This window comes from Eschrichtius robustus, chromosome 6, assembly GCF_028021215.1.
Source record: "Eschrichtius robustus isolate mEscRob2 chromosome 6, mEscRob2.pri, whole genome shotgun sequence".
NCBI classification, from domain to species: Eukaryota; Metazoa; Chordata; class Mammalia; order Artiodactyla; family Eschrichtiidae; genus Eschrichtius; species Eschrichtius robustus.
The window spans coordinates 80,667,282-80,681,833 of NC_090829.1; the positions used below are offsets into that span (position 1 = coordinate 80,667,282).

Consider the following 14,552-nt stretch of genomic DNA (forward strand, 5'->3'; position numbering starts at 1 on the left):
TCAAGTACTTAAATGTTTGCTATCAGGTCACTGATTTGATTTTCCTCAGAGGAATTCTGACCCTCATTTTACTCATTTTAGATAGCCTTATGTATCAGGTAGCCTTATGTCTCAGGCAAAACGAAGCAATTTTTTATTAAAAGTATTTTTGCAGGACTTCCCTGGTGGCGCAGTAGTTGAGAATCTGCCTGCCGATGCAGGGGACACAGGTTCGAGCTCTGGTCTGGGAAGATCCCACATGCCGCGGAGCAACTAGGCCCGTGAGCCACAACTACTGAGCCTGCGCGTCTGGAGCCTGTGCTCCGCAACAAGAGAGGCCACGATAGTGAGAGGCCCGCGCACCGCGATGAAGAGTGGCCCCCGCTTGCCGCAACTGGAGAAAGCCCTCGCACAGAAACGAAGACCCAACACAGGCAAAAATAAATAAATAAATAATTTTTTTTAAAAAAGGTATTTTTGCAGTTTATATTAAAATGTGTGAGGGGGCTTCCCTGGTGGCACAGTGGTTAAGAATCCGCCTGCCAATGCAGGGGACACGGCTTCGAGCCCTGGTCCCGGAAGATCCCACATGTCGTGGAGCAACTAACTAAGCCTGTGTGCCACAACTACTGAGCCTGCGCTCTAGAGCGCGCGTGCTGCAACTACTGAAGCCTGCGCGCCTAGAGCCCGTGCTCCGCGATAAGAGAAGCCACAATGAGAAGCCCGTGCACCGCAACGAAGAGTAGCCCCGCTTGCTGCAACTAGAGACAGCCTGCGCGCAGCAATGAAGACCCAAACGAAGCCAGAAATAAATAACTAAATAAATAAAAATTTAAAAAATGTGTGAGGATGCTTAAAATGTGTGGTACTATTGGCTGAGTAATTTTTATGGATTTATTTTGGAATAGAAATAAATGGCTTGGTTTGCTTCCATTTTTATAGGCATTGGAAAGTGTATTAAACTTGGGAATTGGACAACCTGGGCAATTTTGCTTATCTTTTGAGCTTCAGTTCTGCAGTTCATTATTGGTTCTACCTCCCTCATAGGACTGTTGCCTGGATAAAGTGAGGTTATGGGTCTAAACATGTTCATAAACTATCAAGTGCTTCACAGATATGTTATTGGTGAAGATGATGTGTGGTGATCAGGGTTGGTCCCAGGGAAAATTGTCAAACCACTGAATTTGTCTTTGCATTTTCTTCTCAGTCTACTGAGTGACCCAGTCCTTTTGAGAGATTACAGAGTCTTGTATCATTTTAGAGGAGGAATTAGAGGTACTTGTTTTAGTGACTTTAAGAATTTTAGCAGATTTCAAAGTTTAGTGGAATCCTGTAGGAAGCTGTTCACTTATAAACGAGCAAATATTTTACAGCCGGCTGCGTGCATAGGCATAAAATGGGTTACAGCAAGAAACGTGTGATAAACTTAATTGTTGCCCTCATGGATTGGATATTAGTTGTTAAATTGTAATTGATAAAGCACATGGGACCAACCTAGAGTAACCAAGTCTTCTGGGAGAAAACAGATCCTGTCCTTCCCCTCTCTCCTTTACTGCTGTTTGAAATATAGCATAAAATTTTAGGTTAATAACTTCTTTAAAATGCATATAAAAACGCTTGTAAATTTGTATGCTGTGCTATTGGAAAAGTAGTTTGGATTTAGGGGTGGAGATAACTTTGGTGCGTAGTTCAGGAGAAAGCAAGACTGAGTCAGGGTTTTGGGTTGTCAGAAGGTAATATTGAGCATCGAGGGGATGTGTGTCAGGCCAAGAACAGACGTAATCTATTAAAAAGAAATTATAAGTGCTGATTTTAATATTACGCTCACTAAAGACTACAATAAAATATATCAGCTTTGTGAGAGCTATTTTTTGGCTTTCTTCTGGATTCACGGCTGTTCAATATTGAAGTTGCCAGAAGTGTGATCACTGATCAGTGAGTCACTGTGTTTTTTAAAGTAATTATTTGTTTCTTTAGTCTAAGTGTTTACCATTTACTCTTCCCACCCATGTATGGTATACTGTTTCTTTGGTAATATGGTAAACTTCCTCATTAAGAAAGATTTTAATGTATTTGTCTACTTTCTCCCTGCCCCAAATTGGGCAGTTTTTGTAAATCAAGCAGATAAGCATGTTTAAGACTTAAAGATTCTAATGTTAGTTCCTAAAAGCCAAAGCTAAAGTTTAGACACATGCTGCAAGCCTTTTAGACTTCCATGGGAAATAAACCTGTTTCTAAAATATTGATACATCTTGATATTGTTTCAAGTGAAGGCTTAAGACCAAGTAAAATATTTATTAATTTTGGGTTTGGTTTGATTTTATTCCAGTTCACTTGAGTTAGAAAAAAGGAAAAAATGTGCTTGATTCCAGTTCATGGTTCATGAGTAAAATAATATTTAAATTCAGGCTGTTGAAAATTAGCATGGTTCATTCTGATTTTGGTTTAAAGTAAAATTTGGGTTTTAAGAGAAGATTTAAAAATTGAGTAAATTAAAATTAGTTCAAAAGGAGTATAGATAACTTGAAGGAAGAGTTTTCCATCAGAATCTTATGTAAAATATTTAAAATTTTCAGTTTTGCTGAAAATAGAAAGTTGATTTTAGGACCTTGACCCCTGTGTGTTATTTTCATGGCATAAGTCTTAAGCAAAGTAGTGTAGTAGGGTACAGGTTTTAGAGTAAATGGATAGGTCTGAATCCTGTGGGTACACTTTATTGAAGGGGTTACTTTGGGCAAATTACCAATGAACCTTTCAAACATCCTAGTTTCTCCCATTTGTTAAATGATTATCCGAGTACATCACAAAGTTGTACGAATTAAATGGTATTATGGTTCTTTCTCACAATATGGTAGCTAGGGGCTTCCCTGGTGGCGCAGTGGTTAAGAATCCGCCTGCCAATGCAGGGGACACATGTTTGAGCCCTGGTCTGGGAAGATCCCACGTGCCGCGGAGCAACTAAGCCCGTGCGCCACAACTACTGAGCCTGCACTCTAGAGCCCACGAGCCACAACTACTGAAATCCGCACGCCTCGAGCCTGTGCTCTGCAAGAAGAGAAGCCACCGCAATGAGAAGCGCGCGCACCATGACAAAGAGTAGCCCCACTCACCGCAACTAGAGAAAGCCGCGCTCAGCAACAAAGACCCAACTCAGCCAACAACAACAACAACAAAAAAGAATGGTAGCTAGAACTGCATTAAGAATCATTGGGGCGGGGGGGCTTATTAAAAATAGTTTCCTGAGCCCTACTGCAGATTTACTGAGTCTTTCTAGTGGTGAAATTCTAGAATCTTCATTTTTAGTAAACTCTCCCAGGTGACTCTTAAGTCCACTGTGAGTGGTGCTTGCAAACTGTAGAATAGTGCTCAAGGAATATACTTATGTATGTATTGATGTAAATTGAGCTTCAGAGCTCAGAGATGTCCCCTGCCCAGTTCTTACCCATTGTTGCATATTGATGCTCCGAAGAAACCAAAATTATTTGGAAAAGGGTTATGAACAGAGTAATTCTACCTGTAAAATGATACACATGTGGCAAATTGTGTTATTTGTTTTGGCTGCTTGTTGTTGCCATGTTTTCAGTAAACCCCCCATTCTGTTTTGCTATTTGTAAGGCTTCTATATACCTTATCCCTAGGGATTTGTATCTGATCAATGGCAAGTGTAAGAAGTAAAAACACTGCTGTTTAGCAGGAAGTAGTCAGTTCCCAAATCCTAATAATTCTGCTTGACTGATTTTTATATAAATTCAAGAGCAGACATTTGCTGAGCCACCTGCATTGTGCTGAACCCTCTGCTAATAAGTACTAGGGAAATAAATCTAAATGATTTAGGTCATGTCTGGCTTTCCTAAGAGCTCATAGTCAAGTGGGGGGCTCGGACTCTTAATAATTATAGAACATTGTGATGAGCACTGTAGTAGGGCATGTACCTGGTGGTAAAATAGCATAGCAGAAGAATTTTTTTTTCCAATTCCCACTACCAGTAATTCTTCAGAGAAACTATAATTTATTGAGCACTCACTATATGGCATGTACTTAAAAAACAAAACAAAACAAAACTGCTTAACCTGTGTTATTTAATCATTACAACAACCCTATGAAGTGGCAGCTATTTACATTTTATAGATACTAAGTGGTAGAATATGTGATTCAAACCTTGGTCTGACTTCAGAGCCCATATTAACACCATTATGCCTCTCTCTAAGGACAAAAACTTGACTGATTTTTTTTTTCTTAAGATTAATTTTATGGTTCTTCAGAATTGATGCTTGTTAATCCCATTGGCATGGTATCTGCCTGTGATTGAAAATGTGGTATTATTGCACTATCAAGGACTTGGGGGTCTTTTCTGGCTCATCTTTATCCTCTATCACCCTATGTTTTCCTTTCATTTCTAGAAGCGATATACAGGAAAACATCTCCAAAAGCCAGCTCATGTATAACATCTGTCCATTTTGTTTTCCCTGCCTCTTTGTTTACTCTTCCTATCCCCAAAGGAAATTTAGTAATTTTTTGTTTTTTGTTTCCAGTTCTTTAGGTAGAATCATGTGGAGATGAATCATGTCTAAGGGGAAAGGCCCTGCTAGAAAGATATTTATCACAAGTTTACATAGAAATTGTCCTAAAATTTTTTATCGTGCTGTTGACATTAGGGTTGATTTGACTGATTCAGCTGCTTAGTTTGCATTCCCTTTCTTTCTTCATAGTTTTGCTCCAAGGTATGAGAGCAGTTGCACTCTCGCTAGAGCTTCCACATCATAGAGTAGAGGCCCTGTTTCTTGACAATAATAAGTTTATTTTAGAATTTGTCTAACTCTGATTTTCTGTGGACCTCAGTTCCTTGTTTCTTATTTCTTTTGCTTATTAATTTTTATGTTGTTTTCATGTTTCTAAGCTGTTGTGTTTATTTGGGGGAGGACATCTTGCTTTAATAGAAGTTCCTTAGCCATATACTTAGGATAAAGAGTTGTTTGAACTTTAATTTAAAAACCTGAAAATTTGACAGTGGTCAGTGTTTCCCCTTCAGACTATCTTAATCATGCCTGAAAATAAGGTTTTTTGGTTCTTTTAAGTAATTTATATAATAATATTTTTCAATAGACTGTTTGTTATATTGTTGTTGAACATCCATAGAAATAGCTATCTGTTATATCTCTTCATGAGAAACAATAGTCAGAGCTAGTTTCCTTACTAATCCTATTGTTAGGTTAAAAAGCTTCATAAAAATACCTTGTATCTTCCTTGTATCATACCGGGTGTGCTGGTTTCTCTGGGCTTTGTAGACTTTTAATTTTCTGTTATTTCTACACGGGGGACATTCTTCTGGAGGTAAAGGAAGATTTAATATAGATAGTCGTTGCTGACTTTGTTCAGTTTATTTAGTAGTATGACTTATTAACATCTCTAAAAACCTCCTAGTTAAAAAGGGTCACAGTTGCTTTTTATCAGCTCTGAATCATTAAGAAATACTAAAATTAGAATGTCAGTGTCAGATACCTCCTAAATATTTACATATGCCCGAAGTGGCCTTTTGGGTTTTGGATGGATCGATTGTTCTGAGGAGTGACTTCAGAAGACAAAAAAATGTAACCACAAGGTGTTGCTGTGTTTGAGAGACTGAGAACAAGGCTGCACGTATCATTTTGGGATACATCTAAGGGGCTTTTGTAAAATTGTATTCTATATTTAACAGCCTTCAATTGAAAGTGGTTGTTCTGTTGCATACCACCTTTCCATTGCTTTATGAGGAGGCTTTTGTGGTTTATATATTTAAGATTTATCCACTGTGCTAAAGAATAGGGGATTTAATTCTATGTTCTAATCAGAATAGGAAATTCATACCACCTGAGTGAATTTTAATTGTAATAGCGGATCCCAGGAGTTCTCTGGCCAGAAGAGAGTGCCTGAAACTGAGCTGTTCCCACTGCTTTGCTGTTGTTGCTCCTGAGAGACAGTGGCATTTTTTAGGGACCAATTTTATTGTAGTTGGTGTGAAACTCATGATACCATGCATTCTGGGAAATTCAGTATTGGGCAAAGTGGTGACTTTTTTATTTTTAATGAGGCATGTCTGTTATGAATTCTAGCATTTCATGAGGATTTTGGTTTCTTGGTAGCAGTGTTTAAAATGCTGCTTTGTTGTTAAGATCCAAAGTTACGCAGTTTCTAGTAGCAAAAGTTAAATTGTTTGAACATCACAGAATCAATTGTTTTCCGTTTTTGTTTTCCATATGCTTTTGCTTTGGGATAACTTTCAAACTCTAATGTTGCCAAAGTATCTTTGGAAAAAGCTCTATAGCTATTAATAAATGAATAATTGAGGACTGAAAACTGCAAAAGATTATTCATGTGTTCTCTTACTATTATTCTGGAGCTGACCTTTTTTACATTATATTTTCAGAAACATCTGCTTCTTGGCAGGGGGGGTGTGGGTAATGGTATATGAAGTTGGTCTTTCAGCTGTAGTAAGAAGGTTGTAAAATATGGCAGAGGCAGCCTGATGTGAGCAAAGAGTTCTGTTACTTAAAGCTTTATGATATTGGACAAGTTAATCTCTCTTACTTTCCTTATTTGCATAGTAAACATGGCCCTCCATTTAAGTGTTAGAGTAGATGAGACAATCGGAAAGTTCTTTTGTACAGTGAAATTTTATACAGCTGTTATTTTATTGCTGAGTCAGCAAATTGCAGTGCCAAATGGTGGCATGCTTTTCCTTGGCACACTAGCTGCTGACTGTCCCATGCATTACTAATGCTCATACCAAGTCACCCCCGGTGTTACCTTGCCATTCTTTACAGCTCTGCTATTTCAGATCTCTGATGGAGCAGTCTGAAGAGCTTGGTGATTTCTGAATAAAAATTCCAAGATGCTTAGGCAGAAAGAGCCATTGTTCCTTGTATACCCAGGATTTCCTACTAGTGGGAGAGTATAGTCTGTAAGAGTTCTCAGCAGTTTCTCTAACTGCTCGAAAGAGAACAGAGTAAACCTTTTAATTTTTACTAAGATAGCAGGGGTTTTTGTTGTTGTTGTTTGGTTTGGTATCTAGGGTTAAATATTACATTATTTTTCTTCTATGAGGTTAGTATGAATTCAGTGAGCATCTTAAAAATAAAATTGCTATAATGGAAGAGTCAGAGAGAGAAGAAAAAGAAGTGAAGTTTAGTCAGTGAGCCTAAGGACTTACATTGTACTGAGAATTGGTTTTAGATTTGTTAGGAAAGAGAGAAGAAGCACAAAGTCATAATTGCTACTTCACAACGATTGTAGTCCCTAGAATCTTTGTGTATTCTGAAATCACTAAAAGAACAATTTAAAGCTTCTTAAAATTAAGTGCTAGGTAGTATAGAATGGTTTAGAATAGTTTAAGAATTCCGAGATATGAACTATGCTTAGTCAACAAGGAGGTGGCTCTTGAGCTTGAATTGAAGAGTCTTTGGATTGTTACTGGTGGGCAGGGAAGGCAGAAGAGGTAAGGAGACGGTCATGAGTGGGCAGAGACCCCAGAGCTGGAGAGCTAGTTATGAATGAGGCTCAGTTCAGAATGGGTTTGATTTTTCTTTTAAGTTTTGCATCTCTTACCCCAAATTTAACATTCCCCTATGTCTTTTACCCATCAGACCTTTCTTGGAAAGGCATCATTATTTTCTTAAGAAGAAATAAGACACAGAGAAGCAAAAACTCAAAGCCTTACCTTCGTAAAGGGAGAGTGGTCTGAATAGAGTCAGCATATTTAGACTTTTTCAATTGCACTTATCTTATTTTCAAGTAAAATAAGAAAGCCCTGAGGAAAGAATTAGGGCCTTTAGAGTTGGACAGATAAGGATTCTTTGGTGGGTCCATCATTCGCCTTTTGACTGGACAAATGTAACATTCTTCTCATTCTGTTTAATATAGGAACAGTTTTGTCTACTTCATGGGGTTGTTTTCATTAAATGAAGTCATATATATAAACTAAGCATGGTGTCTGGTCTATGGAATGACTGAATAAATGGTGGTTAAAATAATTACTTATAATTGAAACAAATAATTGAAGTAATACTATGTGATAAACTAAGATGAGCATTTAAAAATAATTTGTAGTAAAGAATATAGTTTACTTGGTATACTTTGGCAATTTTCTCTGTTGAATTCTTTACAGTTCTCATTTTTCTATCCCTTATTTCTTTTAGGAGACAAGGATGGCAGCAAGGTGACCACAGTGGTGGCAACTCCTGGACAGGGTCCAGACAGGCCACAAGAAGTCAGCTATACAGACACTAAAGTGATTGGGAATGGGTCATTTGGTGTGGTGTATCAAGCCAAACTTTGTGATTCAGGAGAACTGGTTGCCATCAAGAAAGTATTGCAGGACAAGAGATTTAAGGTAAGACCTTCAGTATTTCATGTATTTTGTTGCTGTCAGTGCATGTAAATATTTTTTCAATTGTTTCTCTTTGCTTTAAATTTCATTTATTGAACAAATTTTTTTTCAGGTCAACTACTGTAGTGACTTTATTTCACATTGTGTATTATGTAGAGATAAAATTTACTGAAGATTGCAATATTTTTTTTGAACTGCTGTGAGTGATATATGTATTTAAAATGCTGTGAAATGTAGATTAAAATTTCTTAATTTCTATTTTAAAATGTGACCTTTCTCTGCCTTGGTTGTCACTGGTGTAGGAGACCAGAGAAACATTACCTGTAGCATATGATCATTTGATACAGTTGACTATGCTTCCTCTCTTGAAAAATTTCCTTTGAGTCTGTGATACAACACTATCATTTTTTTCCCCCATAACTGACCTTTCTTTGCTATCTTCTTATGTCTCCCTTTCATCTGCCCCTAGAAAGCAGTACTCCCCACAGTTCAGTTTATTTTTATTTCTTACACCGTCTCTTTAGGGTGTCCTGTACATAGATGGTCAGAGTCATCTGTACGTTATGGTATAGTGGAGAATCAGTGAGACCTGTGCTCTAATCAAGGCTCTGCCATTAACAAGCCATGCAACTCTGTTCCCTTCCCTACTCTTCCCACCTCTGCAACATTTTACTGAGAGTCTCCTGTGTACTAGGAACTGTGCTAACCATTAAGGGATTGAAAAAAAAAAAAAAAGAGGTGATCACTGCTCTGAAATAGCACACAGCCTAGTGTCTGTATGCTCCAGAATGTCTTGAACTTTCTAAAGAGATTTTTTAAAAAAAATTCTAAAGTTTTTGTCTTCAGTTCTCTCTCTCCCAAGCACTAGTCCCATGTTGCCCAGTGCCCACTGGATCTTGATATCTGAAGGTACCGTTATTTCAAATTGGCAAGGTTTCTTATCTGACTCTGACTTAAACTTTCAGTCTTAAAGGAAATACTTTCTATTGGTTCCCATTCGTTGTGGCTCTTTCCTTCTAATGGTTTTCTCATTTACCTGTCATTCAGGCTCTTTCATTCTCTCATACCTCATATCCAGTGATTACCAAATTTGGTTGATTTTTTTTTTTTTTTTTTTTTTTTCCCCCTCACTGCCTTGTTGAGCTATACCTTCTTTCCTTTTCTCATCACTGCTATTCTAGCCAGACCTTTGTCATTATTTGGCTTAACCACTAGTAAGACTCTTGCCTCTGATCTTCTCACTTCCAGTCCTTCTGCATACCAACATTAGAATAATCCCACAGTTCAGTTTGGTCATGTTGTTTCTCCTACACACAAATCTTCTTTGGGTTCCTCATAGCCTAGAAAATAAAGACAGCCCAGTTTTAATTGTACATTTGGGAGCTTCCATAGTCTTGCCTTATCTCCAGATATTCAGCTTTTACAAACCTTATGTATCACTATCTTTGAGATATATTGGTTTTTATGTCCTCTCTGCTTTTATCAGTTTCCTTTCTGTCACTCGCATTCTCCTGCTGTCTAAACCCTGTGCATATATAAAGATCCATGTCAGATTCTTCCTTTATGAAATTTCCCAGATGATTCCAGCCAGCCCTATGGATCTTGCTAGTCTAGATTCCTTGAACACTTACTGTTCATAAACTAGGAAATTCCAAATTTTTTCATGACAAGGACTCCATTTTTATTATGTGTGTCTCCAGGATATCCACGCACTTAATGTGTTTTTGAATTAATAGTTGCTGATAGCAAATACTTATCAAATCCTTAAAATATGCCAGGTGATCTAAGGCTTTTACATGAGTAGTTTTATAGGAGCTTTAACGTTAGTACTGTGGTATTGGTACTGTTATTATTCAGATAAGGAAACCTACACACAAAGAGATTATAAATTAACTTCTCCAGGGTCATACAGTTAGCAAGTGGATAGATGGGCAGGTATTTGAATCCAAGCAGTCTGACTCCAGAGTGCTTTATTACATTTTATCATTGCTGTATCAAACCAGTATATTCTGTTCAGAAGATACTTCGGTTAGTTCTTCTTTTTCTTGCTTTTAAAAAAAATTTAAATTTTTCCCTTTATCATAGTTAAGTTATTCAACTGAAATACAGTTTGGTTCATCTCTTTTTGTATGTATCCCTTTGTAGAACTTTATCCCCATTCTTTTTGACTTTTTAAAAAAAATTTATATTTTCAGTCTGTGAAACACTAATGTGGTTCTAAAAGTCAGAGATACACGAATGTCATTCCCTCTGTCTTGTTTCCACTCACTCCCTCTAGATAGCCAATCTCATTATGTTCTGATTTATTTTTTTGGGTTTCTTTTGCACAAATGAGCTGTAAGTGTACAATCATCCCTTGGTATCCACAGTGGACTGGTTCCAGGACCCCCAGTGAATACCAAAATCTGCAGATGCTCTAGTCCCGTATATAAAATGGTGTGGTATTTCCATATAACCTAAGCTCATCCTCCCATATACTTTAAATCATCTCTAGATTACTTATAATACCTTGTTGATGCTATGTGAATAGTTGTAAATACAATTTAAATACTATGTAAATAGTTGCTGATGTGGCAAATTGAAGTTTTGATTTTTGGAACTTTCCAGAGCTTTTCCCCCCTGAATATTTTTGATCCCAGCTTGGCTGAATTCCTGGTTGTGGAATCCATGAATGCAGAGGGTGACTGTAGTTCTCTTGGTTTCTTTCTTACACAAAGTGTAGTATTAGAGATACTCTTTTGTACTTTCCTTTTCTGTTAACTGTAGTTCCTGAAAGTCATTGCTTATCAGTTCAGAGATTTTTCTCATCCTTTTTAGAGCTTCATAGTATTGCAGAGTTGATTCCAACCATTCTTCTATGTATGGATATTGAATTACTTTTCAATATTTTGTAATCTCCAAGGGGGCTGTTATGAAAAACTTTGTGCATAGGTATTTTTTATTAGATGTGTATCTTCACAATAAATTAAGAGAACTAGGGCTGCTGAATGAAAACATAAACTTATATGTAGTTTTGTATGATATTGCTAAATTCTCCTGCATAAGAGCTTGTACAGATTTGCATTCTCTCTAGTAATATATGAATGCCTATTTACCCACAAGCTTTGACAACATGCATTGATTTACTTTTTCAGTTTTTGCCAGTCTGATAGGTGAGAAATGGTATCTCATTGTAGTTTTAATTTACAGTCTTATGAATGTAGTTTAACATCTTTCCATGTGTTTAATGTCCACTTTTATCATATCTGAATTTTAGTTGTGATTAGAAAGCCTCTTCCTTATAAAGTCTTACAGAAAGCTTTTTCCTCAGGTTAAAGAGAAATTCATTCATATTTTCTAGCAGTTGTAAGTTTTCACTTTTTACAGTTAGATCCCTGATCCATTTGAAGTTTGTTCCTGTGTGTGGAGTTTATTCCTATGTATGGTATGAGTTATTGATTTAATTTTATCCTTTCTAAATCATTAATCATTTGTCTCATTTATTAAAAAGTCTATGTTTGTTCCAGTGATTTGAGATGCTATTGTTATTATATGCTGAATTTCCATGCGTAATTTGGTCTATTTCTGGACTTTCCCTTCTGTTTTACTAGGTCATTTGCATATACCTAAGTCAGTACCACATTGTTTTAATTATAGAGCTCTATAGTATATTTCAATGTCTGGTAGGGCTAATCCACCCGTGTAGCTTTTCTTTTTTCATGTTTTCTAGCATTTTTGGATGTTTATTTTTCCCAATGAACTTTGGTAACAGTTTGACTAACTCCATGAAAAAGCTCGTTGATATTTTTAATTGGAATTTCATCAACTTTATAAACTAACTTAGGGAGTTAAATCACCTGTCCATGATGCGGAATTACCTTATCCAGGAATAAGAGATGCCTTTCCATTTGTTCAAGTTTACTTTTGTATCTTTTAGGAGTTTTACTTATATAGGCTTTGACATTTCTTATTAAGCTTATTCCTAAGTATTTTATTGCTTTTGTTGCTATTATATAATTTTGTTTTTCTTTTTATTTTTTTCTGCTAAGTGCTATAACGTGGCAGCCTGTGTGACACCAGCCTCAGTTCTTTCCAGTGTATCACCTTTTCTTTGTGAAACTTAAGTATTCTTCTTTCGCCTTGCTAAATGTTAGCTGTTTCCAAAAGTATAAAATTTGGTGTATTGACTAATTCATTTCTCTTGATTATCATAAAATAGGCATTTTTCTGACAACTTAAAATTCTGTAGTTTCACATTTGTAATTTTTACGTAGCTGCTACCTAGGATTAAATAATCATGTATTTTGCATTAAATAATTACATATTTTCAGGAAAAGGTGGAATAGGATCTTCTTGCACAATTACATAAACCAACATGCTTAACCTGCTGGTGTCAGTGAGAGGCAGTTTGTTGTGGTGAAAAAACAAGAAGAGAAAGAATGGTCAGAGATAGAAAGAAAACAAGAGTAATTATCCCTGCACTGTAGTCATGAAAACTATATCTAAGATACTGAACCTTTTTTCTTTTAAAGAATTTCTGGTGTAACAAGTTTCATTTCAGTAGTGTTTTACTTACAATTTGAATACTTTTTTCCTTCTGGACCCATCATACTGTGGCAAATAACTAAAATTAAGCTACTTCAATTGGCCATTTTGAAAGTGCTTGTGATAGAAAATGCTATTGTGGTGTTAGGGGTAGAGTCCGGCTAGGTACCTAATGTAGGAGACCTTTGATATTAGAGCAGGGAGAAGATTAATCAATCCCAAAGGCTACAGATGGTTGTTGAGGCTGGCTTTTCCAATTTGAAAATCAGTAAGCTACATTTTAATTAATTAGTAATCTTAGCTTCATTAACTATTAATTTCAGTTCTCCTTTGAACTAAGTCATAGGTTTCAGGTGTCCTGCTTAGTTTCATTTGTTCTGTAGTTAGGATGTGGGGGTGAAGTGAAGTGTCACTGTTGTTCTGTTGTGAATAGAGAGTTTGAGCCCTACTTTTAATATATACCATTTTGGAGAGTGAGGAGAGAGAATGTCTGGGCTCAGTCCTTAGGGATATGATTATTTTCTGTATTATTTTCTGGAGACAACAAAGGAGAAATAAGACCTTGGTCCACTATTAGTTTTGTAAGCTTAAGCATATCCATTAACTTTATGAGCTTCAATTTCATCATGTGTACAATGGGAATGCTGTTACTACAGCAATGCCCCAGTCCAGTGTTTGGTGCATAAAAGAACTCAATAAGTATTGTGCTCCCTTTTTACTCCAACGTTGTGTGAATCAAATGAAGCAATGTATTATGAGAACATTTACTAAATTTAAAAACTCCTTATAATTAAGTTCTATTGGTTTTAATTTTAGGCTTCTGAATTACTACAAACCGCTATTTACTTTGGATTTTTTTCAGTGCAAGGTTGAACCATCAGAGGAGTCCAGTGTCTCCTGGGAAAAGAGTTTCATTAAATATGTCTGCCATGCTGAGTCATTGGCAGGGAACAGCTCATGAGAAGCTTGGCTTGGCCCCAAACAAGAGAATAGCTTTGAGAGCTCAGCAGCTGGGACCATTGGTCAATAATGTTTCCTGCAGTGGGATATCTGAGAGGCACATTTTCATAGTTGACATACCAAACTTCCTAAGGATATAGACTATATTATGCTACTTTCCCAAGTGCCTATGTAGGATGACTGGTAAAATTTTTCAAATTGAATTGAATTTTCAGAGACTGTACAAAGGTTTATTGGTAAGGATTGTATTGATTTTGCTATAAAATTATATATAGTTTTATTGTCTCCATTATTCCAGAGAGAAAAAAATGGGGGCATGATATTGTGGTCCTGAATGTCTTCTTTCTGCCTTTCGTGGCTTGAATGGCTTGAGAGAAAGAGAAATAAAACTTAATAGAAGGCGGCCAGAGCAATTAGGCAAGAAAAAGAAGTAAAAGGCATCCAAATTGGAAAGGAAGAAATAAAACTGTCACTGTTTGCAGATGACATAATATTATGTATGGAAAATCCTAAAGACTCCATTAAAAAAAAAAAACTGTTAGAATAAACCAATTCAGTAAAGTTGCAGGATACAGATCAGTGCACACAAATCTCTTGCATTTCTGTATACTAATAACAAGCTATCAGAAAGAGAAATAAAGAAAACAATCTCATTAACAGTTGCACTGAAAAGAATAAAATACCTAGGAATATATTTGACCAAGGAAATGAAAGACCTGTATATTGA

The 14,552-nt window shown here is 36.5% G+C and overlaps 1 protein-coding gene across 4 annotated transcripts in view; it reads left to right on the forward strand.

Moving 5' to 3' along the window:
* The window catches only part of GSK3B (glycogen synthase kinase 3 beta), a 208,712-nt gene that overhangs the window by 57,158 nt on the left and 137,002 nt on the right, over nucleotides 1-14,552 (forward strand). For all 4 annotated transcript variants that reach the window (XM_068546677.1, XM_068546674.1, XM_068546678.1 and 1 more), the window contains exon 2: nucleotides 8,151-8,344. In XM_068546677.1, coding sequence (XP_068402778.1) covers nucleotides 8,151-8,344 — 194 coding nt within the window. The remainder of the gene's footprint in view (nucleotides 1-8,150; nucleotides 8,345-14,552) is intronic.